Source organism: Hyperoodon ampullatus, assembly GCF_949752795.1.
Source record: "Hyperoodon ampullatus genome assembly, chromosome: 1".
NCBI lineage: Eukaryota > Metazoa > Chordata > Mammalia > Artiodactyla > Ziphiidae > Hyperoodon > Hyperoodon ampullatus.
The window spans coordinates 116,592,473-116,618,896 of NC_136914.1; the positions used below are offsets into that span (position 1 = coordinate 116,592,473).

Genomic DNA, 26,424 nt, shown 5'->3' on the forward strand with positions numbered 1-26,424 from the left:
CCATTGATAAGTTTCCCAGACAGAATGTTTACGGGCATAAGTCTTCTGCTACCCCACCTCTTCACTGTAATGTACTATACAAACAAATGCTGTGTTTAAGTGACTTGAGGAAAAAATAAAAGGGTCAAGTCCAACATCAGGATCTGTGTGGTGAGATGCGGAAAAAATATCTGTAGGACGTGAGGTGCACCAGAGATAGAGTGTGCCAGTGGTACAAAACCTCGGAACAGGGGACCTGGAGCTAGAATGACTTGGAGAACGTCACCTCCTAGGAAATCACAGCGCATGGGGACAAGGGTCCACTGAACTGATAGCAAAGGATATGGTCAGCTCCATGAAGTTCGGGGTTAGATACAGAAAAGCAAATTTAAGTGACTTGACTGAAGTCACACAAATAACAAATGGCAGAATTCGGGAGCTGCCAAACGCTACAACCTGTGTTCTCTCCACTCTACCTTCAGGAGCTCACACAGAATAAGTAGGTACCAGTTAAATATCAGTGCTCATCTGTTCTCAGGAGTTAGGGAAGACCTGATAAATAATAAAAGTTTATTAAAAGCTAAACTACTGATGTGACCAAATAAATATAGTCACAATAAGCTCTAAAGGTTGATGATAAACACACAGATCATCTTTAACAATTTAAGATTAGATTGAAGAAATGAAAAATGGAGTAAGAGGTCCCAGCAGATAATAGGAGCTGATTTAATGAAATGATCAATTATTACTTTTTGATGACTTTATGGTGATTATAGGGCATGTAGATGAACTGCATCTGCTGATAAACCTTTCAAAAACTGGGTTAAATTTCTGAATAAGTCAACATTTTGTTTTTTCACCTTTCCCCACATATACACACATGCTCACACCTAATGACTTAGTCTGCTCCAAGCAAATCTCCTGTGTCCAGCAGTGACAGCCTCAAATGTCACACACTCATATCATACAATACATTCAAACACCTTACTGAAAAAATGAATGCATTAATACAGTTTAAAAATGAGACATTTATACTACTCTATGGAGCAGACAACATGTACAAAATTCTCTGAAGAGAGAAAGTTTGCTTTCGATACATTCAAGGTGGGAGTGGAAAGGGGCTTGAGTGAGAGAAACATCTCCATGGTGAAGGGTAAAATATTCTCACATCTGTTACTTAATAACTGAATGATTTTTGAAAGGGAGAATAGTAAACTACTTTTTTGAGGACAAGAAAATTAACTATTAAGGAGATAGTTCTAAATGCCATAATACTAAAAAAAAATAGGAAAAGCCACATTTCCAGAGTCAGTATTTTCTCAAGAAACAGCACACCGATCCACTGCTTCTTTAAATCATGGCTGTAATCTTCCCTAAACTAATCTAAGAGGTACAGAAAAGAAGCTTTGAACTACACAAACATTGGGAGATTCCTTTTCAGGAAAATAAAACGCTCTCACATATTATCCTTATTTTTAGTGATGTCGACATGTGCAAATACAATCATACTTATATTCTAGTATGTACTAACAAACTCAATCCCAATTTCCTGAGTATGAAACACTCAGTTTTTAAAAAATCTAAACTGCTGAAAAATTCACATGTCTTTTTTCCTGTTTTATGTTTCCAGGACATAGGACTCCACGAAATGCACAGTGTGCTCAAGAAATGCAAATAAATGTTAATATTAGCTTAAATCAAATACATTGGAAAATGTGGTATAAAAAAATATAACCACTATTTAATTTCTTTAAAAGCTCACTACAGAGCCTGGAGTCTCGCCCAGGGCAGCTGGTCCACTCTTATTGTGGTGTCCTGGCCAAAGCCCGCATGGCAGGCAGAACTCGACAAGAAAAGCATCACTGGAGCTCAAGTTTGTTTTGAAAACAGCCTCAAGTTCTACCTGTCCTCGCTGATCTGTGGTTTTCTATGTGACCAGGAAATCAAACTGATAATCTGATCAGTCTGATCTCCAAATTGGAGCAGGAAGATAAAGTGATGACAGAGGAGAGCAACTCCCCCAGCCACCTGTCCAGATTTGGAAGTTCTACCTAAAGCCAAAGGGTTAACTTCTAAGCAGCACGTTTTTAGAAAAGAACAATCTAAAGGTATAAATATAGTAAGAGTTCTGATTTTCCACAGTGGAAAAATGCCATAAATTAGAAAAGACACAAAGTTACCAAGACAGTCATTTTCCCAAGAGAAAATGTTGCCGCTGGAGAGATAACATGAAACTGTTGCGAGTTGGAATGAAGTATAAGTCATCTCCAAAATTACATTTTCCTTGAGCATTCCTACAAGCAATTGTTTGCATAAATGTGACTCAGATACTGAGTGTTTCAAACATAAACTGGTATTGGTTTAGTTGCTCTCTTCTTATCTTTTTATTACTTGTTTTATTTTAATAATATTTTTAAATTTTTATTTTAATAACTTTATTTTATTTTTTCTTTCTTTCTTATTTTTCTCCCTTTACTTCTGAGCCATGTGGCTGGCAGGGTCTTGGTGCTCTGGCTGGCTGTCAGGCCTGAGCCTTTGAGGTGGGAGAGCCGAGTTCAGGACACTGGACCACCAGAGACCACCTGGCTTCATGTAATATCAATCAGCAAGAGATCCCCCAGAGACCTCTGTCTCAACGCGACGATCCAGCTCCATCCAACGGCCAGCAAGCACCACTGCTGGATGCCCCATGCCAAACAACAGCAAGACAGGAACACAACCCCACCCATTAGCAGAGAGGCTGCCTAAAATCATAGTAAGTTCACAGACACCCCAAAACACACCACCGGACACCACCCTGCCCAATAGAAAGACAAGATCCAGCCCCACCCATCAGAACTCAGGCACCAGTCCCCTCAACCAGAAAGCCTACACAAGACACTGAACCAACTTCAATCACTGGGGGCAGACACAAAAAACAACGGGAACTATGAACCTGCAGCCTGTGAAAAGGAAACCCCAAACACAGTAAGTTAAACAAAATGAGAAGACAGAGAAATATGCAGCAGATGAAGGAGCAAGGTAAAAACCCACCAGACCAAACAAATGAAGAGGAAATAGGCAGTCTACCTGAAAAAGAATTCAGAGTAATGATAGTAAAGATGATCCAAAATCTTGGAAATAGAATGGAGAAAATACAAGAAACATTTAACAAGGACCAAGAAGAACTAAGGAGCACAAAAACAATGATGAACAACATAAAAATGAAATTAAAAATTATCTAGAGTAAGATGGGAATAAAGACACAGACCTACTAGAGAATGGACTTGAGGACATGGGGAGGGGGAAGGGTAAGCTGTGACAAAGTGAGAGAGAGGCATGGACATATATACACTACCAAACGTAAAATAGATAGCTAGTGGGAAGCAGCCGCATAGCACAGGGAGATCAGCTCAGTGCTTTGTGACCACCTAGAGGGGTGGGATAGGGAGGGTGGGAGGGAGGGAGACGTAAGAGGGAAGAGATATGGGAACATACGTATATGTATAACTAATTCACTTTGTTATAAAGCAGAAACTAACAGACCATTGTAAAGCAATTATACTCCAATAAAGATGCTAAAAAAATTCTCTAGAAGAAATCAATAGCAGAATAACTGAGTCAGAAGAACATATAAGTGACCTGGAAGATAAAATACTGGAAATAACTACTGCAGAGCACAATAAAGAACAAAGAATGAAAAGAATTGAGGACAGTCTCAGAGACCTCTGGGACAACATTAAACGCACCAACATTCAAATTATAGGGGTCCCAGAAGAAGAAGAGAAAAAGAAAGGGACTGAGAAAATATCTGAATAGATTATAGTTGAAAACTTCCCTAATATGGGAAAGGAAATAGTCAATCAAGTCCAGGAAGCATAGAGAGTCCCATGTGGGATAAATCCAAGGAGAACCTCATGTAAGTATGTAAGCTCATGTAAGCTCATGTAAGTATGTTACATAAATGATTTTTAAATTGTTATAATGAATATAACACTAATTGACATTTTTTAAAAATGAACAGTTAGCAGATATATTTCTATCACACTTATCAAAGCTACTCAAAGAAGAAATTTGGGATTTATGCCTTTAACAAACCACTTTAAGGGCAAGATCTGATAATATACTGTGTTCCTAGTACCTCACTGCTCCTAGCACGGAGAGGGCAAACACCAACGACCATTCAAATAGGATGTAAAATATCTATACACGCTTCATTCTAAACCATACATTTAAAAGACAATTACCACTAGAGGGCAGTCAAGAGCTAAGCATGTATTAGAATTACAAGTTTTTTATAATAAGCTATGAAGGCAGGCAGGCTAGTCTCTTGAAAATTGTATACGTATCTTGAATCCTTTAGGTGTTTCTGTATAATAATCTTAAAAAATCATTGATATTAACCAGTTATCTTTTTAACCTGGTAATATTTCTAAGTAAGCAATTCAAATCTCAATAAAACTTTGTAATGAATAAAAATAAATGACTTTTTCAAATGTTTTAAAATATTATTTAGAACAATTCTCCAAAAATAGTATAATTCAAACACTGAGTTCATATTCATTCTGGAATACATAAATCATCATTCCGACTAACAGAAAATAAATGATAGCCCTGACCAATTACATAAGGTTAGATTCAGTTTCATCAAAAATTTTATGTCCTTAACTTTTTTAATGTCAGCAAAAGCAGTACAGTCAATTACAAATTAATGTTTTAAATCTTATCTTAGTGATCACCATTTTGATTTATTCCATAAAATCTCACATCTATCTATTAATTTCCATTTTTCACTATCCTTGTCCTGAAGATCACAATATTCCCAAAGCCCCCCAAGTGGTCTCTGTGTCCAAGCACTCTCCCCCTCCAATCTGTTCCTTCCCACTGTTGTCATAGTTATTTTGTTGTTCTAAACTCTGATCACAAATCAAGCTTTTGCTTTAAAACTTCCTGGCGCTAGAACTCCTTGTACAACTTTACCGTATTTCTCAACTGGGTTTTCAAAATATTCCATATTTTAGCCTAATCCTTCTATCTCCATTTATAACTGTTCTGTCCTCACTTATACCCTATAATTTAGCCTAACTAGACAATCAATTTCCCCTCAACTCTTTCTAAATTTAATGACATCAGATATACTTTCCCTCTTTCAGGAATGTCCTTTCTCCCACCAACCTCTTCTTGTTGCTATTTTCATCTCTTCAACAGCTAACTCAGATGCCATTTTTTCCCCTTACTGATTCCTCCAATTGGAAAATGAATCTTTCTTACATATTTTCCATATATATCAATTTAATCCCTACTAAGAGGTAGGCGGGCTCTTGGATTCCAGGACACACTGGTGAATGAAAAACAGGATCTCAGGGAATTCCCTGGCAGTCCAGTGGTTAGGACTTGGTGCTTTCATTGCCATGGCCCCAGGTTCAATCCCTGGTCTGGGAACTAAGGTCCCACAAGCCACGGAGCACAGCCCAAAAAGAGAAAGAAAAAATACAGGATCTCAGCCTCCATTGTGGAATATTTTACATGAGCCTCTCCGTTCGTTAATCAAATAACTTCAGTAAGATTGAACCTTGTAAATCAGCTATCAATGGTTCTATCTTTAAATTCTTAAAATGCAGAAACGATGCCATCCTCTGATCACCATTTTTCCTCCCAGTTTTCTCATTTCCTTATTCAAACACATTCACTCTTCAAACTCATTAATTTCCTCTGTGGCTTCCCTTCTTTATCTATACAGCTTTCAGTACCTTCCTGCCCTATTACTCTTCTCCTCACTTGCTCTGTTAACCCCAATCTTTGTCTAATTTTACTATCTCATTCTCACCATCTATACTTGCTCTGCTGAGCTTGCTGGAAAACACAAGCACACAACAGACTGGCACCATTACTAACTCAAAGTCTCTAACCTCAATTGGACCATTAATGTTTCTCTGCTTTTTATCTCTCTGAAACCTGCTCTCTGTCCCATCCCACAAACATCTCTCTCTAATCTTTATTGCTGAGTGACATCAGAAGGAATAGCAGAGTATGGACCTCCAAAACTACTCTTCTCTGTAAAAGCAATGAGAACAATGGAAAAAATGGTCAAAATCAACTTTTTCAGAGCTCTAAAAATTAATTAAAGGCTGGCAGCAATCTGGGGAGTGTTTTTTCAATAAAAAATGGCTCAATATTTGTAAGGACAGCAAGCTTCGTGGTGCTTTAACTTGACTTAGTGCTATTCCTTTCTTCCTAGATGCACAGTACAATGAAAACCAACAGGCCTTCAATTAAAGTGAAAATCAGCAAGCTAGAAGCCTCTGGAGCGGACAGAGCAGAGTGGAGCTCCTCAAAGCCCCATTCATGGATAACTGTCATTATTTCACCTTTCTGGTAGTTCCTTGGAAAATTCCACTGGCAATACTTACCTTTATTTGACCTGATTTAGAGTTTGCTCAATGCAAACAATCTTTTCCCCAGGGTCATTTGTTGAAAATCAGAGGCCATTTTTTTTTTTTTTTTTTTTTTTGTGCGGTACGCGGGCCTCTCACTGTTGTGGCCTCTCCCGTTGTGGAGCACAGGCTCCGGACGCGCAGGCTCAGCGGCCATGGCTCACGGGCCCAGCCGCTCCGCGGCATGTGGGATCCTCCTGGACCGGGGCACGAACCTGTGTCCCCTGCATCAGCAGGCGGACTCTCAACCACTGTGCCACCAGGGAAGCCCAGAGGCCATTTTTTAACACTGCGGCTGCTTGAGGTGGCAATAACAGCTGAGGCAAACAACAAGCTGTCCAAAATATTTGAAAAGAAAAGCTGCGGAATGAGATATCCACAATAGGCTGTGAAAGGTTTCAACATAATCCTGGTGATCTAATAAGCCATGCTCACACCCAGGGTTCTGGGTTCAGGAAAAGACCTGAGAAGGCCCTAAGTTCTCACGTCTGGAAGACCCTGAGGTTCTGCAAAAGCCATAAGTGAAGGCTAAGGTGGGGACTGGCTGGCTGTGTGTCCAAGGCATCTCCCAACATGCACACAGAGTCCCTCCCTTGACAAAAGCTGGGAGATTTATAGGTCCCATTTATGGAAGTCTCTGTCTAATCACAAGCTGACCACTAAGCTGATGAAATAGAGATTTCAGCAGCCACACGTTTCAAACAGAACATACTCTACTGAACTAGCTAAGAAAATTCATTAAACAAATAAGTAACGACAATTACAACAAGCACAATAGCAAACTCCGAAGGGAGAATCCAGAGTTGCCATATTATACTATTTAAAATGTCCAGTTTTCAACAAAAGTAGTGAGACATGCAAAGAGACAAAAAAGTACATCTTATATACAGGGGAAAAAAGTCAATAGAAATTGTCACTGAGGAAGCCCAGTTACTGGACTTATTAGACAAAAATGTTAGGTCTCTCTTTTATACAAGGCCAAACCCTTTACCCATGTTGTGAATTTCATTCCCCACCCCAACCATCCTCAGATCATACTTCATCAAGTTCCTCTCCTCTCCTTTCAACTCGCCTTTCCTCTGATTCTTTTCCTTAGCATTTAAAAATGTCCAAATTTCTCCTATTTAAAAAAATGAAAACTTTAACCCTCTTTTTCTCTCTAGCAATAGTCTCAGCTTCATATATGTGTGTGTGTGTGAGTGTGTGTGTGTATACATATATACATATGTATTGAGCCTTGGTTGCTCTGTCTAGTTGTCTCACATGCATCTCAAACTCAACATATTTAAAATCAAACTCAGAATCCCCCCAATTTCCCATCTCTGTCTGCTCCAATTCCTGTGTTCCCAGTGAATGCAAAGGTACTCACCAGCTACTAACCCAGAAGCCATCCCAGACACTCCTTCGTCCTTCTACTGATTCTACTTCTAAATGTCAAACAATTCTGTCCTGTGAATTCTGTGAATTCTCTCTATTCACAGTATTGGCTAAGATCAGGCCTTCAACACTCCTCATCTATACTTCTTTTATGGCCACCAAACTGCTGTCCTCACCTCTAATTTTGTTCACCTTCAGCCCATTCTCCAAAGAGCCACTGGACTAATTCTTTTAAACAGAAAACCCTTGTTTCAGTCTCTGTCTTCTCTCCTTCATCTCCCCCTGGTTCTCAAACTTCACTCTATATTCGGCCATGTAAAGCTATCTGATTCCCACGTGCAACCCTCCCTTGTCACTCCAAGCCTTTACACAAACCATCCTCTCTGTCTGGAACACATGAACCTCACTGATTCCTACTCATTCCTCTAAATTTCACCCTAGCTTTGATGGTTTTAAAACATGTCTCCAAATATTTTGTCACACTTCCCTTCAAAAAGTGTGGGCTTAAGGGTGCAATGCATTTAGTGACTCACTTCCAACAAACAGAATATGGCAGAAGTAACTGTAACAGGCATTGAGGCTTCCTCCTCGCACTATCTCTTAGATTACTAACTCTGGGGGAAGCCAGCTGCCATGTGAAGGCACTGAAGCACCTCTCTGAGGAGGTCTACGTGACAAGGAACTTAGGTCTCTTGCCAATATCCAGAGACAAACTGAGCCTTTTAACCAACAACTATGCAAGTGAACTGTCTGAGAAGCAAATCCTCCAGCCCCACTGAAGTCTTCAGATGACTGCAGCCCTGGCCGACTTGACAGCAACCTCAAGAGAGGCCATGATTCAGAACGACCTAACTAATCCACTCAAATCCCTAACCACAGAAACTTTCAGATAACAAACATTTGTTGGTTTAAGCCATTAAATTTTAGGGAGGGGGTATTTGTTACACAGCAGTAGATAACTAACACACCTCCTTTATGAAGATTTCTCTGACACCACCAAGATCAGTTAAATCCTCTCTGCTGTGACACTTGGGCATTAATGTTTACACTGTATAAAAGCATTGACTACTTAGTCTACCTTCCCTGCCTATCCTGAAAGCTACCTGTGGGCAAAACTGTCTTATTCATTGGTGAATCCCCAGAACTAAGCACGGGAGATGTTCAATAACTATGTATTAAAATCAAATGAAAATGAGGATGATTTGAAATATGGAAGTAACATGAAACCCAAAGATGGATTTAGTAAATATAAGCTCCTTTTCTTCCTTCTCGAAATTCATATAAGTCACAAGAAAGTAGGTAACCATAAGGTAGTAATACATTGCCTCACAAAGGCGTTAAGAAGATGAAATTTTATTATGGTTGTAAATAATATAAAACACTGTATGTCATCAGAATAACATCTTATCCAGTATCCTTCTGAATGCAGTTCTCACTAAAAGTGAATATATCAGATCTGACACAGTTTATGCCCATAATTGATAATGTTTTTAAATATAATCATCATTATTTTTCTCTGGCATACACTGCTTATTTCTTTGTACAGGGCTAAATGTATTCTCCTCCTTGAATATTGACCACAATTAACTATTTCCTTGAAGACTTAAGGTTATTGTTAGAGCCATGATTAATCATTTCTCTGAGCTATACAGTGGGCTTGTTTCTTTCCTGTTTTCTCCTTAATTCACTGGCTGTCATCTATAACTTTAGAACTGAGTCAGCCTAACTTGGGCAGCATTCTTTCTATGTAATTTTCAATGAGTATCAGAAGAGCAATGGTGGAGGAAAGACCTATAAATGTAGGTAAGACTCTAGATACCCAAAATATAAATATTCATGTGGGAAGGAATGAAAATAAAATTGAGGGATATCAAATGGTTGATATGTCAGACTTTAAAAGCACGGTTGATTTTTCCCCAAACCTTTATTATTATCATTATAACATCTTCCAACAGAAAAGATACAGACTGTCATCTCTCTTATCTAATACTCTCTAGGGAGACACAAAGTCAGGAAGAAGCTCAAAAACTTCTATGACAACTGTATCCTTGTTAGGTATTTATTGTACTTATATTAGGTATATACCTAATAGAGCAGTTGAATCAAACATTTTAAAAGTATGCAGGGCTTCCCTGGTGGCACAGTGGTTAAGAATCTGCCTGCCAATGCAGGGGACACTGGTTCAATCACTGGCCAGGGAAGATCCCACATGCCGCAGAGCCACTAAGCCAGTGTGCCAGAACTACTGAGGCTGCACTCTAGAGCCCATGAGCCACAACTACTGAGCCCACGTGCCACAACTACTGAAGCCTGCACACCTAGAGCCTGTGCTCCACAACAAGAGAAGCCACAACGAGAAGTCCGCGCACCACAACAAAGAGTAGCCCCCACTCGCCGCAACCAGAGAAAGCCCTCACGCAGCAACGAAGACCCAACACAGCCAAAAATAAAAACAAATAAATTAATTAATAAAAATAATTTTTAAAAAAAGTACGCATGGGCTTCCCTGGTGGCGCAGTGGTTGAGAGTCCGCCTGCCGATGCAGGGGACACGGGTTCGTGCCCCGGTCTGGGAAGATCCCACATGCCGCGGAGAGGCTGGGCCCGTGAGCCATGGCCGCTGGGCCTGCGCGTCTGGAGCCTGTGCTCCGCAACGGGAGAGGCCACAACAGTGAGAGGCCCGCATACCGCAAAAAAAAAAAAAAAAAAAGTACGCAAAAACACTGGAAAATGCTATACTATCCTAAGGTATTATTAATAAACATTTGTATGCCTGATATATCCAATTGTTCATTAAAGAGTACATTTAATAGGTAATTACAAAAAGAGATTGTGGCTTTGTGAAACTAGGAGTCACTATGACTAATGATTGAAGTTCTCCATAGAATGCCACAATCACTAAGGAGATATTAGATACAGCCACTCATAATTATGATAGTTTACTAATAATAATCCACAATTGATGATGCAGGAAGATAAACAAATGTCTGAAAGTTTAAGCAAAAAAAAATAAGATCAATTAACTCTTTAAAAGATTTACAAGTCTTCAAAATTAACAACGTCTGCTCCATGGAAGATCGCACTTAAATAATGAAAAAGCAATCCACAAACTGGGAGGAAATATTTCCAATATCTGACATAGTTCTTATACCCAGAAAAACATACATATATGTTTATATATATAAATATATACATTTTCACAGTTTAATAAAAAGAAGACAAAACAACCCAGGTTTTTTAATGGATAAAAGATGTGAACAAACACTTCATAAAAAAAGATATACTGATGGCTAACGAGTATAAGAAAAGATGCCAACATTATTATTCTTAAGGAAAATGCAAATTAAAACTACAGTAAGATACCATTTCACACCTACTGTAAGGGCTAAAATCGGAAAGATTCACTACCAATTCTTGGCCAGGGTGCGGGAGCAACTATACCTTCACAAATTGGTCATGGGAGTATATTTGCAGAACTGTTTGGAAGTTTCTTGTAAAGTGAAATGTACGTTTGTCCTATGACCCAGCAATTTCACTTCTATTTACCCTAAAAGAAATGAAAGTATGAATCTGCACAAAGACTTGTCTACAAATGTTCATAGCAGTTTTATTCATAACAGTCAAAAACTGGAAACAACCCAAATCTATATCAACAGGAGAATGGATTTAAAAAATTGTGGTTTATTAGTCAAATGGAATGCTACTCAGCAATTAATTTCGTGATACTTGTAAAAACATGGGTGATCACAAAAACAGTACATTGAGGGACCTCCCTGGTGGTCCAGTCATAAAGAATCCACCTTCCAATGCAGGGGACACAGGTTTGATCTCTGGTTGGGGAACTAAGATCCCACATGCCTCGGGGCAACTAAGCCCACGTGCCACAACTAGAGAGCCTGAGTGCTGCAAACTACAGGGCCCATGTGCTCTGGAGCCCACCCACCACAGTTAGAGAGAGAAAAACCCACATGCCACAACTAGAGAGATGCCTGTGCACCGCAACCAGGGAGAAGCCTGTGCACCACAATGAAGAGCCCACGCTGCAATGAAAGATCGCACGTGCCACAACTAGGACCCGACACAGCCAAAATAAATAAATAAATACATAAAATAAAATAACAAACAAAAACAGTATGTTGAGCAAAAGAAGTTAGATAAAAAATATAGTGATTACTGTTGGTGGGAATGTAAAGTGATACAGCCACTATGGAGAACAGTATGGAGGTTCCTTAGAAAACTAACAATAGAACTACCATATAACCCAGCAATCTCACTACTGGGCATATAGCCTGAGAAAACCATAATTCAAAAAGATACATGTACCCCAATGTTCATTACAGCACTATTTACAATAGCCAGGACATAGAAGCAACCTAAATGTCCATCGACAGATGAATGGCTAAAGAAGATGTGCTACATATATATACAATGGAATATTACTCAGCCATAAAAAGGAATGAAATTGGGTAATTTGTAGTGATGTGGGTGAACCTAGAGTTTGTCATACAGAGTGAACTCAGTCAGAAAGAGAAAAACAAATACTGTATATTAATGCATATATATGGAATCTAGAAAAATGGTACTGATGAACCAAGTGGTAGGGCAGGAATAAAGACTCAGACATAGAGAACAGACTTGTGGACACGGTGGGGGGGGGTGGGGAAGCTGAGACGAAGTGAGAGAAGCACTGACATATATACACTACCAAATGTAAAATAGATAGTTACTGGGAAGCTGCCGCATAGCACAGGGAGATCAGCTTGGTGCTTTGTGACCACCTAGAGTGGTGGGATGGGGAGGGTGGGAGGGAGGCTCTAGAAGGAGTGGATATGTGTATACATATAGCTGATGCACTTTGTTGTACAGGAGAAACTAACACAACATTGTAAAGGAATTATACTCCAATAAAGATTTTTTTTAAATATATAGTGATTACATTTATGCAGAGTATCAGAAGAGGCAAAATTAATCTGTGATGATAGAATTTAGAAAGTGGTTACTTTTCAGGGGCAGAGGGAACTTTCTGTGATGAAGAAAATGGTCCGCACGTTCGTTTGGGTGGTGGTTTCTCTCGTGTATACAACTGTCAAAATTTACCAAATTGAACACTGAAGATCTGTGCATTCTATTATATAAAAATTATACCTCATTTTAAAAATATTTTAAAAAGAACAATTAGCGTTGAGGGCTTATTCTGTACCAGACAGCTGTAGAACTCTTCCCAATTGTTGTTTCTTGACTTGGCAGGGTTTTATTGTTTATCCATCCCAGGGGCCGTGTGGACTGCACACCCTTTAAGGCAGGGATATTTTCTGTATCTTGCATATCTAGTAGTATCTGCTTCATAATAAGATCTACCAAGCATTTGTTGCTATAAAGCTGACTTCAAGATACATTACATTGTAAGAAGTTACATTATGATTATGAACATTATTGCTATTAAATAGGTATCTAATTTTATTTGTAGCAAATATAAGGAGATGCTAACTACATACTGACTCAACTCAAAGGACTGAAATCTGGGGTTGGGATCCTGCCTCTACCATTTAGTAAATAGGAAGACACAGAAGTATCTGAATCTGTTTCCTTATCTGTAAAATGAGCATAGTACACAGACCATCCTCATAGAGTTACTGTGAAGATTAAACAATAATTGCAAAGGTCTTCTAAACACTTGTTACACATAAGCACTATATAAATATTACCTATCATTACTACTTAAGATTGAATTCCTATACACAGATACTACACTGAAAATATTAGTCATTAGAGAATATCTGACATAGATTTTAAAAACTTTCTATCAAAAAATACAGGCACTACAATGAAACATGCAGAGCTCATGTCATTTTTGGCAACTTTAAAATATGGATATTAACACCAACTCAAAGTACAGGAGCAAAGGATTAAGGAGTTAACCATCTTAAACCATATTCTTAAAAGGTATTATTCAAAGGAAATATGTTCTTCATAGACCCTTTAAAAATCCATTTATTCAACACATATTTATTGAGTGCCTATTCTAGAGTATTTTCCTTAAAGCAAAATATTGCACTAATTAATTACTATGGCCTATATGTAAGAGTCTAAACAATGAAGGTTTAGAAAACACTAGCTCCCACTATAGGTTTACTCCCATAAACAACTAAAACTAGCTCTTCTGAAGCAGAGCTGGTGGGGTAGGTGGGAGTGAGGGGCAATATCAGAATCATGGAGTTAACTGCTCCCTCAGATTCTTCGGGAAGGTAAACCCATTTCTTCCCCCTGCGGAATCACTGCAGTCCTGAGCCACTCTGCTGAAAGATGAGCTAATCCTCCAAGTGTCCTTCAGGACAAAAAATGCTCTCAACTCCTGGCCTAAATTACATACTTCGACTGAAGGAGTCTATGTTGCACTCCCCCTTTTTATTCATGCATTTGGCTTTAAAGAACTTACTATGTGATTTTGCAACAAGAGGAGAAGAAAGCGAAATGAAAATACCATGATCTTGATCGGGCGCCTCCAGGTTGTAGCCATACCCCAGCAGTGTGCGCACGGCCTCACGGAGGCTGTCCTTGTTGGATTTCTTAGTTCGGTCATCTAGAAGGGCATAGGGAACCAGGCGAGGGTTTCTTCTGTTCTTTACATCCTACAGGAAGACAAAAAAGGTGCATGATCATCAAAGAGTGATCAACAGCATTTGGAAATGAGACAGCCACCAAATACATCAAAATATAAAGCATATGAAGGTAGATACTGTGCCTTCTACCTTCCCTTTGTCTTCCCAGGCTGCAGGAGTTACTGAAATACTATCAGTATGAAAGATTTAATCAAGTGAGTAACTGCATCAATTTAAATCAGGCCCTCTCCATGAGAAGAAAACGTAAAAATAACAGCAGTAACAAAAGCCAACTTGAAGGATCTCAGTAATCATCTTCCATCTGCCCTGGTCACAAGGCAGTGGGCTAACTGAAGAGAACCTACCATTTCCTTGCCAAGTTGACTGACAGGTCTTTGTTACAAGAAGAGCCTAATTATTACCTGACATCTGATTTTTGAGCCAAAGGACAACACCTGGCTGCTGTGCCTTCTTCAGAGAAAACTCAGTGCATGGGCAGCCATCCCAGGACTTCAAATAGCTTGGAAAGTATGCATTAAGTTGATTTTGTCAACTGGTGAAACCAGGTAATGCCAGGAATACTGAAATAGCTACAAACCTCACAATTCATCTTTTACAAAAGAGGCCCCAAGTTTAAAACGTGATTAAAATGGTTTTGACCAAGCAAGAAGACAGTCTATCTTATGACCTTGGAAAAGGATACCTAATTTACGAGTAAGTACAAAACTGAATCTCATGGAGGTGGAGATGCCTCCCATGGGCTGCCAGTCTTTAGGGCTCTAACATTTAAGAAATTACTTCTTTCCACTCGCTCACTGCTGCAGGTTTTGTCAAACTTTCCGTATTTTAGGAGGCGTACTCGATTCTCAATTTACTTTAGCACGAAGAAGAACTCAGAGGCTGTGGATATTCCCAAACCTTCTCCAAAAAAAAAAAAAAAAAAAAAAATAGTATGTGGTGGACAGGGTTTGTTCTCGCTGGGGAAGACCAAAGAAAACTGTTTCCTAATTTCTTCTTCCCCCTCTCTAGCAAATCTGTAGTAAATACCTCATCCTGGCTACATGACCATCTACTGACACCTGGAGTCCAAATCATCTGGGTTGCTTGATGGGGAACCCCACACCAAAGCCACCCCCAAATACACAAGCAGCGTAAACCGAGTGCCTGCACTGCCAGTGCAGCTTCAAGACACATTACCCAGCACCCCTCCTTTGCAACATTGGTTGCTGCCCCGTGCTGCCCTGCAACTTTTCGTGTAGAGAAATTAAGAGGCCTCCGATGAATCGCACTCTCTGGAAATGCTGTCCTGGGAATCTGATTGTGAAAAGGAGCTGCCCTGGGGTTTCCACATACACAAGTGCTTGAAATCAAGTGTGCTGGAGAGGCAGAGAAGAGGGACCTCAAGCAAATGCCTGCTCTCAAGGAGTTTACGACCTAGTTGTGAACCAGATTATGTTAAGGAGAGGGTGATGAAAAATTAAAGACAACGCTCATTCAGACAACCCAGCAAATGTGTGCTCTGTCAGTGGGGAATGGGGTGGAGGGATGGAGTGGGAACTGGGGGAGGGGATGGAGAAACGGTTCCAAGGAGAGCTTTGGCCAGCTCAGACAGAGCCCTGTGTTTTTATGAGGAGGACCCTCATGCACAAGGAAGAGGCAGACACCAGGGGGGTTCTGGTTTGTCCCACAGAGTCATGCGGTCTGCGAGGCAAGTAAGCGCTCCTTTGGCAGAGAGCAAATGTGACCCCTTATCCCCCTGTGGTATATGGTTCAGGTTCATACACACACACACACACACACAATGCTCAAGTGGATTGGGTACTGACAATCTCATCAGTTACAACCAGTTTAATTCAATATAAAAATAGCTTCTTTTATGAAGGAAATGAAGGCTATCTGAGTTTTCTTTAGCCTTGCAAATGACAAAAGTCACCGGTTAAGAAGAATTTTGGAAACATATTTTTCAAACCAACATGTAGCCTTTATCCTGAACCATGGCCTAAGCTTATAAGTAATAATCCAGTTTATTCCTAAAACTCTTTAAGTAAAGGCACTGCCCACCATGAGCTGGCAAGAATCACTGTGATAAACAAGAGAAGAATTTGGGCTCTGGAGTCAAAAGGCTTGATTCCAACCTGGTTCTGCCACCTGGGTAGCGCTGGACAAATTGTTCTCAAGCTCCCTGTACATCATATGTGAATTGGCAATAAAAACTGTTCATCCTGGGCTTCCCTGGTGGCTCAGTGGTTGAGAGTCTGCCTGCCAATGCAGGGGTCATGGGTTCGTGCCCCGGTCCGGGAGGATCCCACATGCCGCGGAGCGGCTGGGTCCGTAAGCCATGGCCGCTGAGCCTGCGTGTCCAGAGCCTGTGCTCCACAACGGGAGAGGCCACAGCAGTGAGAGGCCCGCGTACCGCAAAAACAAACAAACAAACAAAAAAACTGTTCATCCTTCATGGAACTGTTGCAAGAGTTAAAGAAGAAAATAGATGTAAAACTCGATGCATAGTGACTGGCATCTTATAATAATAGCAAAGTATTCTATATTATTTGTTAGGTGAAATGCACTGCTGTAGCCTTTCTTATACATAAGTTATATAATGAAGTTTAATAATTCAGTGAGGAGGAAAACAGTGGCACAGAGAAAATTAATTTAAGTAGCTTTCCCAAGGTCCCACAGTCACTAAGAGGCAAGGCTAAATTTGCTCTGCTTTGCTATCTCAGTACAGACCCAGACTAATGACGGTTAGTTACTCCTGTGAGTGCAACCATTAACAGAAATCCATGATTCTGAAATGCAGAAAACTCAGAGAAGTTGGTTTTTTACTAAGTTTAACAAAAACTCAGTTGGTGGCAAAAATGATCTGAATTGATGCAAGGCTGTGGATAATCTTTACTTACCCCTCTTGGTATCATCAGCCTACACTGCTGAACAAAGAATAATTTATATATAGTCTGCTGCCCTGCTGAGGGCACTATGTAACATGATCAATGTATCACCATTCTGAAAACCAAGAAATATCTGGATTCTGAAATTCATCTGGTCCCAGGGGTGTTAAATAAGGAATTGTGGGACTTCCCTAGTGGCGCAGTGGTTAAAAATCCGCCTGCCAATGCAGGGGACACGGGTTCGAGCCCTGGTCCGGGAAGGTCCCACATGCCACGGAGCAACTAAGCCCGTGTGCCACAACTACTGAGCCTGCACTCTAGAGCCTGCGAGCCACAACTACTGAGCCCGCGTGCAACAACTACTAAAGCCCATGTGCCTAGAGCCCATGCTCCGCAACAAGAGAAGCCACTGCAGTGAGAAGCCTGAGCACCACAACAAAGAGTAGACCCCACTTGCTGCAACTACAGAAAGCCCGTGCAGCAACGAAGACCCAATGCAGCAAAAAATTAATAAACAAACAAACAAACAAATAAATAAGGAATTGTGGACCTCTTCTATTATTAGTTTATCTCAAACTTCTCGTATTTCAAAAGCTTCTCCTAAAATACAATCTTAGAGAGAGAAATGCCACAAAACAATGTTATAAATCACTCATCTGGTAATATTCACTGTGCCCCTCATGATAACAACAAGACTTGGGGTGGCCTGACTTCTTGAATCAGGCGTTTCTGTGCATATGTACATTAAAGATATCTATATGATGTAAATTTTACAATGGTCATTACTTAATCTCTCCTGTTACAAATTATACTAATTCCTACTTAAGTCAATCTCAGAGTACGTGCTGTAGAGCTAAATTCCCACGTACCTGTTGGATGCCATAGGTCCAGCCCTGCCGGATTCGATCCCGGGCCCACACGTTATGGGCATTTTCTGCCAACTTGTCCACCATTGCTTCCTGAGACGGGGTGAGCTTGATAAAGCTCAGGTCCATCGGGGCAGGCTTGTATCCACTTGTCAGCTGGTAACTACAAAGCAAAGCCAAAGAAATATATAATGGACCTGTCCAAAAAAGTCAAGGTTGAAAAATCCCTATAACAGTCTGTTAATTCCAATTGTTCCTAATTCTTATTGTTCCATAAACCACAGTGGTGACCACTGGTAATGTGTCCAGGAAGCCTGAGCCCCTTTCACTTAAGCTAAAAACTCATCAGGTGCAAAGGCCACACGATCTTTATGTTTTCATTTTCATACCAATAAAACAGAAAAGAGGCAACACCTGTCTCTCAAAGTTGAGAAAGATTTATCTTGGTTTGTGTTCCAAACAGTTGATGCTTTTTTTACAGGATAAATCAAAGTATCGGTAATTAAAACATCTGATAAATTTCTCTTCCTGTTAAGTCCTCATTTTTCTTCAACATTTACATGTTATAGTAAAGTAATATTTATTTCATAAATCTGCATATGCTTTCAGATACTAGCTATTCATTATTCTACAGGGGAATTTTAATGCATTTATACATTATTTCCCTACTGCTATTCCTAGTTACATAATTTAGGAAGCCTCAAGATAAGATAGACATTAGGAAATACCAGGCATATAATCATCTAAAATATGATTAAGCCCTGTATTTTAGGGAACTCATACCAGAGACTATTTCCACACTCTGAGCTGGAGAGGAAAAGTATTAAAACAAGTATAAGTTTTAACCTTTTGGGAGAAATATAAAATTGAAAATAAAACGTTTTCAACAGACATATATTAGGGCAATAGGACTGCTCTGCTACAAACACACACACACACACACACACACACACAGAGCTGTCTCATCTATTTAACTAGAGAGATTGGCACAAAGTCTATTGTACAGTTGCTTCTCTTTCATTCTCTGTCATTGTTGTGTCCCCTTCAACTATGCTTCAAGGTCAGGATCTGCTTCTGATCCATTTTTCTAATTGTCATTATACTTAAAAGAATACCCGGCAGAGAGCAGTCTTTCAGTCTACAGTTTTTGAAAGAATTAACTTTATTTACAGAATGAATATAAAGAGATATCCATCTTCATCTCAAAGATTCTCCTTTGGTGCAAACAAAGTAAAGAAAATTCACCAGATAATTAAGCTAAGTTTAATAAATTATCAGAGAATGAGAAAATGGTCTTTAAGAAACTATACATAATCTTTCTTCTTCTAATTCAGGGAGTTGAACTGCTTTGCTCCTAGCTATCCCCAGGAACTAGAATAGTGCCTGATACATGGTAGATATTCAATAAAAATTTGTTAAATGAATCCATGTATGACAGCAATAAATAATTTAAGGTTGAATAAAGTTGACTTTACCTTAAATACTCCTACTTCATTATAAGGCATCTTCTATTTTATAAATGATTTATCTACAGGCAAAAGTTTTAGAGAATATTTTGTTTGGTTTAAATAGATCAGATTGGCCTGGTAACTGCAAAAATTATGGCTAATTACCACCTTATGTCACTTCATTTACATCCACGAGCTAAATTTATTGACATGAAATTTTGTTCTGTTTTAAATCAGAACTCTGTATGTTTGGGTAATTAACAATATTTTTTCTTTGTTTTTCTATAAAGAAGCCACATGGGATTTTTGTAATCACTCACACAAATCACTGTATTTTATAGAATTTTGATGTTTAAATGGACAAATCTGTCAACTGTAAGCACAGCCTATACACAAGTTCTCACTTGGAAAATAATTTCTTCAAGAAAGAGCTCTCAATGCGTTTCAAATGCACCAAGAGGTGATCAAGCCAGCATTGTCTAATTTCCAAGTTTAACATTATTTGCTGGAAGCAGGGTTGAGGATAATGATAAAGAATTTGGTCTTTTGCATACAGCTGGCCAGTAAGCAAATGAAAAGATGCTCAACATCACTAAGTATTAGAGAAATGCAAATCAAAACTACAATGAGGTACCACCTCATACCAGTCAGAATGGCCATCATTAAAAAGTCTACAAATAACCAACGTTGGAGAGAATGTGGAGAAAAGGGAACCCTCCTATATACTGTTGGTGGGAATATAAATTGGTACACTCACTATGGAAAACAGTATGGAGGTTCCTCAGAAAACTAAAAATAGAATTACCATATGATCCAGCAATCCCACTCCGGGCATATACCTGGACAAAACTGTAATTCAAAAAGATATATGCACCCCTATGTTCATGGCAGCACTGTTCACAATAGCCAAAACATGGAGACAACCTAAATGTCCCTCAACAGATGAATGGATAAAAAAGATGTGGTACATATATACAATGGAATACTACTCAGCCATAAAAAATGAAATAATGCCATTTGCAGCAACATAGATGCAACTAGAGATCATCATACTAAGTCAGAAAGAGAAAGACAAATACCATATGATATCATTTATATGTGGAATCTAAAATATGGCACAAACGAACCTATCTATGAAAACAGAAACAGAATCGTGGACACAGAGAATACTCTGTGGTTGCCAAAGGGGAGGAGGGTAGGGAGAGGGATGGGTTGGGAGTTTTTGGTTAATAGATGTAAACAATTATATACAGAATAGATAAACAAGGTCCTACTGTACAGCACAGAGAACTACACTCAATATCCTATGATAAACCATAATGGAAAAAAATACAAAAAAAGAATGTATATATGTGTATAACTGAGTCACTTTGCTGTACAGCAGAGATTGGCAGGACATCGTAAATCAACTACACTTCAATTGGGGAAAAAAAACACCAACTTGGTCTTTTGTACTCTCCCATCTTCCCACCTCTATTTCTCACCCTCCTCTTGACTTTCCCCACAATAACCCAGCACATGGTAGCAAAACAGTACATAATTCTCTTTTTTCTCTCATTTTCCAGTGGTCCTAATCCCTCCTACCTGTCACAGAGGATACACATACGGTCAAGTTTTGAAGCTAATCTATGAATAGTTGACTAGAGCCTATGCTACCTCAGTGAGGGATATATGCCCTCTAAAAGAGGAAAGATCCTTCCCCTGCAACCAATTCTAATGGTAGACTTGCCAGCCATGTCTGACATGGGGAGGAATTTTTGAGGGGTATTTTCTATAAACAATTATTGATAAGTTTTACTAATCTATAGTAGAACTACACATTCTACTATATGTCTATAGTAAATATATATAGTATACGTATATATGATAATATTGGCATAAGCATTTCTCTTTATTTTCTAAATTTTCCTCTTCCTATATAGAATATCTACTAATGTTGCTTTAATTTGTGATCACAAGGAAAACCTACGGAGACACATTTGCATCTGTTGATTTGAAATAACAGAATAATTAGTTCACACTCATTTTCAGATGTAGACTACGATTCATTTTACTTGCTTTTCTTCATAGCCCTGTGCAAGAAAGAATTTAAAGTGGTTCTTTTAAATGGCCAATAGTCCCAACCAAATTAAAGTTACTAATTCCCATTTCACCTGAACCTTATTTCCACACTGTTTTACTTCATCTTCTATAGTAAAAATACAAATATCTTTGAAATTAATAGACTTCAACCTCCGTAGGTTGATAAAAATGATGACATCATGAATGCTTTAACCAGTGGCATCAATGAGGATTTTCAAGACCATTTTTCATTATGTGAGACATGACAAAGTATCAAATCATTATACCAAAATGAGATTTTTAAAAAGTGCATAAATGTACTTCAGCAAATAATGTCCATTTCATCTTATTAATACAAGTTAATTAGGTACATAAAGATCAACTAACTACTAATATAAACTATTTTCTTTTTGTGATTGAAAACGAACGAAGAACAAAAGCTTTTGAATAAAATGTGACTGATGTGAATCTTGGAAGCTAAATGGTTCCAAGTAAAGCTTCAGATTGATTTCCAGAGATTTAAAAGAAATAAAGGAAAGACTGCTACAACAATTCTTGGGAAGTAGAATTCTGTAGGCCAAATAATAGGGAAAAGGCATGTCATTAGTAATTATATTAATACAAAATATATATAGCTCATATTAAAGACATCTATGTATTACAGTCCACCTTCTCAAGCTTTCTGGGAAAATTCTGCCAGAATCAGTTAATAGATCTCTTTCTTCTGCCATCTATTTGTCTAGTAAGTGTAGTTTTTTACTTCCCTTACTTTAATATACAAAGTTGCAGTGCTAACAATCATTTTGTAAATTTAGGTGATGAGGAATATATATGGTATTAAACAAATACATTCAATATGTTCATTTCCAAAGCATCAAAGTTCTTTTATAGTTATTAGCTCTTAGTTATATTTTGATGTAGTATATAATGCAATAATATTTTAAAAGTGAGATTAACAAATTACATAAACTCTCTGGGCGTCAGTTTTCTTACAGTAAAATCTCTTTTTAAATACGTCTTTGCCTGAAAAAAAGAAAAACCTACTGGCAAACTGCCAGTTTCATTTGCATCAAATTACCAAAGATGTAAACAAAAAACTGATAATACTTAGCCCTACTGATGAACTGTCATGTGAAGCAGCAGTTCAGTTTTGTGCTCCATTCCCACCTGACCCACATTTTTTTCTAAGCAGGAATTCTAAATGAGCCTTTGAAAAAAGTGTTCAGTAGAATATCACTTAAGGGCCAATTAAAGTGGTGCAACAAAAATGTGGCAGAATACCAAAAACACCGAGGAACAAGCCTTTTCTTTTTTTCCAGCCTCTCCCACCTCTCAAGCTTACTTGTTTAGTATAAATCAGGTTAAATGAAGCTTGGAAGTCATTACGTTGTGAAAGATGCACAGTAAACATGAAAAGATTATGTCCAAGTTCAGTGGATGTTAGCTGTAAATTTCAAAACCAAATCAGCACTTCAAGTACCTTGGAACAAATGGGAAAAATCTCAGATGACTGCACGCCAGAGATATTAAGAACAAGTTTTGCTGGAAGCACATCTATCAAAAATGAATACTGGGCTGACATTCTCACAGAAAGGAGAGAGAGAATATTCAAAAACCCTTCTCCAGAAAACAAATACAGGAAAATAATTTCAGTGTAGAAATTAGAAAGGAAAAGGACAGGGACCTATTTCTTCTACTAGTACAATTCTTCGTTTTGTTTTTAAATAAATGTGTAATATGATGATATGCCTTGTGTGTGCCCCACCACTAATTCCTTTTTTAACCCAAGGCCTTCCTGTACCTCACAGCCTGTTTGAAACAAAACCAAGAGAGGATCATTTCAAGAGAGACCAAAAAAAAGCCATTCTTGGCTTTTGGATTTTTAAAATAGGCTTTGAAAATTCACTGCAGAGACAACAGTCTTTAGAGAAAGGCCTTCTGATATTAAAAGCTCTACTTATGAATACCAAAAGCGCAAGGCCCTGATGTGTCAGAACATAAAAGGAGACCAGATAAAGAGTCCAGTCTGTCCAGCCCCAGACAGGCTGAATGTTCCAGAGCCTGGAGGAGAGGAGAGCTGGAGGGAAGCCAGGGCTCTCCATCCCCCTGCCCAGATGGAGACCAGACAGATCCAGAGCTGAGGGGAACTTCTGTCTTGCTTACCAGATTGGACCCAGGAGAATGGCCAGGTTCCAGAATCTCCCACACCCTAACCCTTGTGCAGCACAGTTTCAGGAGAACAGATTTGGCAACAAACCAAGTCTAGGCTGCCAGGCAACCTTCCCTCCTCCCTCCACCAAGAGACTGCAGTCCCCAAGTTGCCAGAGAGAGCATTCCTAGGTTTCCAGCCACCTCTTAAAGAGGCATGAGTGAAGCTAAAAGTAGAGCAAGGACCTGGAGGTCTCAGAAAGAGATGAGGAGGAGAGTCCCAGGGTGTGGTCCAAACATCAGTCAGGAAAACGCGCATCCCATAATGAGGCAGGAGATAGATGGGCCCCAGGCCGAGAAGCTGGAATCTGTCCCCTGTGGACAGGTACTCCAAGATGAAGACAAGAGCAGGAGGATAATGAGAGGAGCTGAGCCCTGCCCAGATAAAAACGTAGAGAGACCACATTTTCCTTTCTCGAAGCCAAGGAGGCCTTCTCAACTACACATACATAGAAAGCCTCCTCGGCAGTCAAAAAGGGAGGGCGCGCCACCCAACGGTAGGTGATGTCAACCTACCCATAGGCCTTTTCGCTAGAATCCATGTTGGCTAAGAGATGTACGTGCACACACGGGAGGACCCTGAGTTGAACCAAATACAGACTCAGAACCAGGCAAAGCAAGATGATTGGCCACAGGAAACCCAGAAGAAATGTCCCATATAAGTGATTCAAACTGCCATGAGGGCACGACTCTTTCTCTGCATCTGCCCGTGTTAGTCTATTCACACGTACCCTTTTTCCTCCTAATAAACATTTTACCTGTTTCACTACTTCCCACCTCTTTGAGGGAATTCATTTCTACAAAGCTGATGGGCCAGGGGCCTTGTCACTGACCACTGGTCTAGGGGTTAGGATTCAGCCCTCTCACTGCCACAGCCCGACTTCAGTCTCTGGCCAGGAATCGAAATCCTGCTTCAAGCCGCTGCAGGCCGAGGCCACCCGAGATCAGTAAGATGCCAGCAGAGACGAACGAAGACAATTAACAAAGACTTCCCTTTGGCCAAACTTGAGTCAGGCTCCTCTGAGCCCTCTTTCTGACCTGGCCTCTGACCTTGGGCTCTGTCCTTGTTTCATTTAGTCCAGTTTCAGCAAGAACCCTGCTAGGTCAAGTTAATGGAAATCCCCCACCGGTGACCTCCAATCCCACTCCTCATCCCCCGCCTTTGATATCCTATCACTCTGGTGTGCCTTCAGCAAGAACCCTATCAAGTTGGTTTTACCAGAATCCCCCTTTTCCTTAATGTTTCCTCTTAGCAATTTTCCATCCACTGTCCCCCACTCTGGTCCTGAGCTACAAATCCCCACTTGTTCTTGCTGTATGTAAATACTGAGGTCTCTCTTCCCCTATTGCAATAGTTCTGGAATAAAATTTGCCTTGATGGCTTTAGCTTCTGTCTGGCTCTAGTTTTCTTTGATGTAATTCAGCCCCTGACAGCAAACTCAAAAGAGAATGCCCAAGGATCCAATGTCCCCTCCCCATCAGGTGAGTGTCCAAAACAGACGTAGAGCCCTGGGAGTAAGACGGGGGTACAACTTGAATTCAAACTTAACAAATATTCATTCTGTAGTCGAATATTTCAGGTCCTGTTCCAGGAACTAATAACACTGAATAACATGGACAAACAATCTGTATCTTTACAGAAATTACGTTTAGATGAGGAATCAGGCAATAAACAAAATAAACATAAAATAATAGTATGTCAGAGGATATAAGTGCCATGAGGAAAAATCAAGTAGAAAAGGAAGCATGAGAGGAAGTACAATTTAAAATAGGGTGCGGGCTTCCCTGGTGGCGCAGTGGTTGAGAGTCCGCCTGCCGATGCAGGGGACACGGGTTCGTGCCCCGGTCTGGGAAGATCCCACATGCCGTAGAGCGGCTGGGCCTGTGAGCTGTGACTGCTGACCCTGTGCGTCCAGAGCCTGTGCTCCACAACGGGAGAGGCCACAACAGTGAGAGGCCCGCGTACCGCAAAAAAAAAATAAAATAAAATAAAATAAAATAAAATAAAATAAAATAGGGTGCAATTTTAAAGAGGTAGAGAAAGACAGCTTGGAGAAGGTGACCTTTGAATCAAAACTTAAAGGTGAGAATAAACACAGAAAACAGTGATTTTAATGGAGTTTGTACTGAACAGACAAGGATTAGGTTTCCACTATCAAGCTGCATTCTGGCTGCAAGGCCCATTGGGTTTAAATATGAAATTAAGTCCGACGAGAGCAAATGAAGAACATTACATAGGAGCACATTTTAAAATTTGTGGTCTGTGAAATTTACTCGCTACACATAAAAAGCGTATATAAATAATTTTTTCTTCACAATCACAGTGCTCATCCTCACAGAAAAAAATCCAGCTGCATTTGTAACACTATTTTTCATTTAGGTAAATATTTACATACACTGAATTTTGTGCATGTGCTTGTGTCTATATGCACAGTATAAATATGGGTCTGCACATTCGGTATCCCTCTAAGCATTCATTTCCGAAAGCCATTTTAAATTTACATATACATATAAGCATTGAGAGTATCATTCTTAACCTTCTATCTGCCCCAATATGCTTGAGAGATACCACTTCCCATCACTACA

At 39.5% G+C, this 26,424-nt stretch overlaps 1 protein-coding gene across 2 annotated transcripts in view; it reads right to left on the bottom strand.

Annotated features, from left to right (window-relative positions):
- Positions 1–26,424, bottom strand: part of RYR2 (ryanodine receptor 2) — a gene marked incomplete at both ends in the record, with an annotated part of 724,637 nt that overhangs the window by 271,821 nt on the left and 426,392 nt on the right. For both annotated transcript variants that reach the window (XM_079725493.1, XM_079725494.1), the window contains 2 exons: positions 14,250–14,397; positions 18,125–18,284. In XM_079725493.1, coding sequence (XP_079581619.1) covers positions 14,250–14,397; positions 18,125–18,284 — 308 coding nt within the window. The remainder of the gene's footprint in view (positions 1–14,249; positions 14,398–18,124; positions 18,285–26,424) is intronic.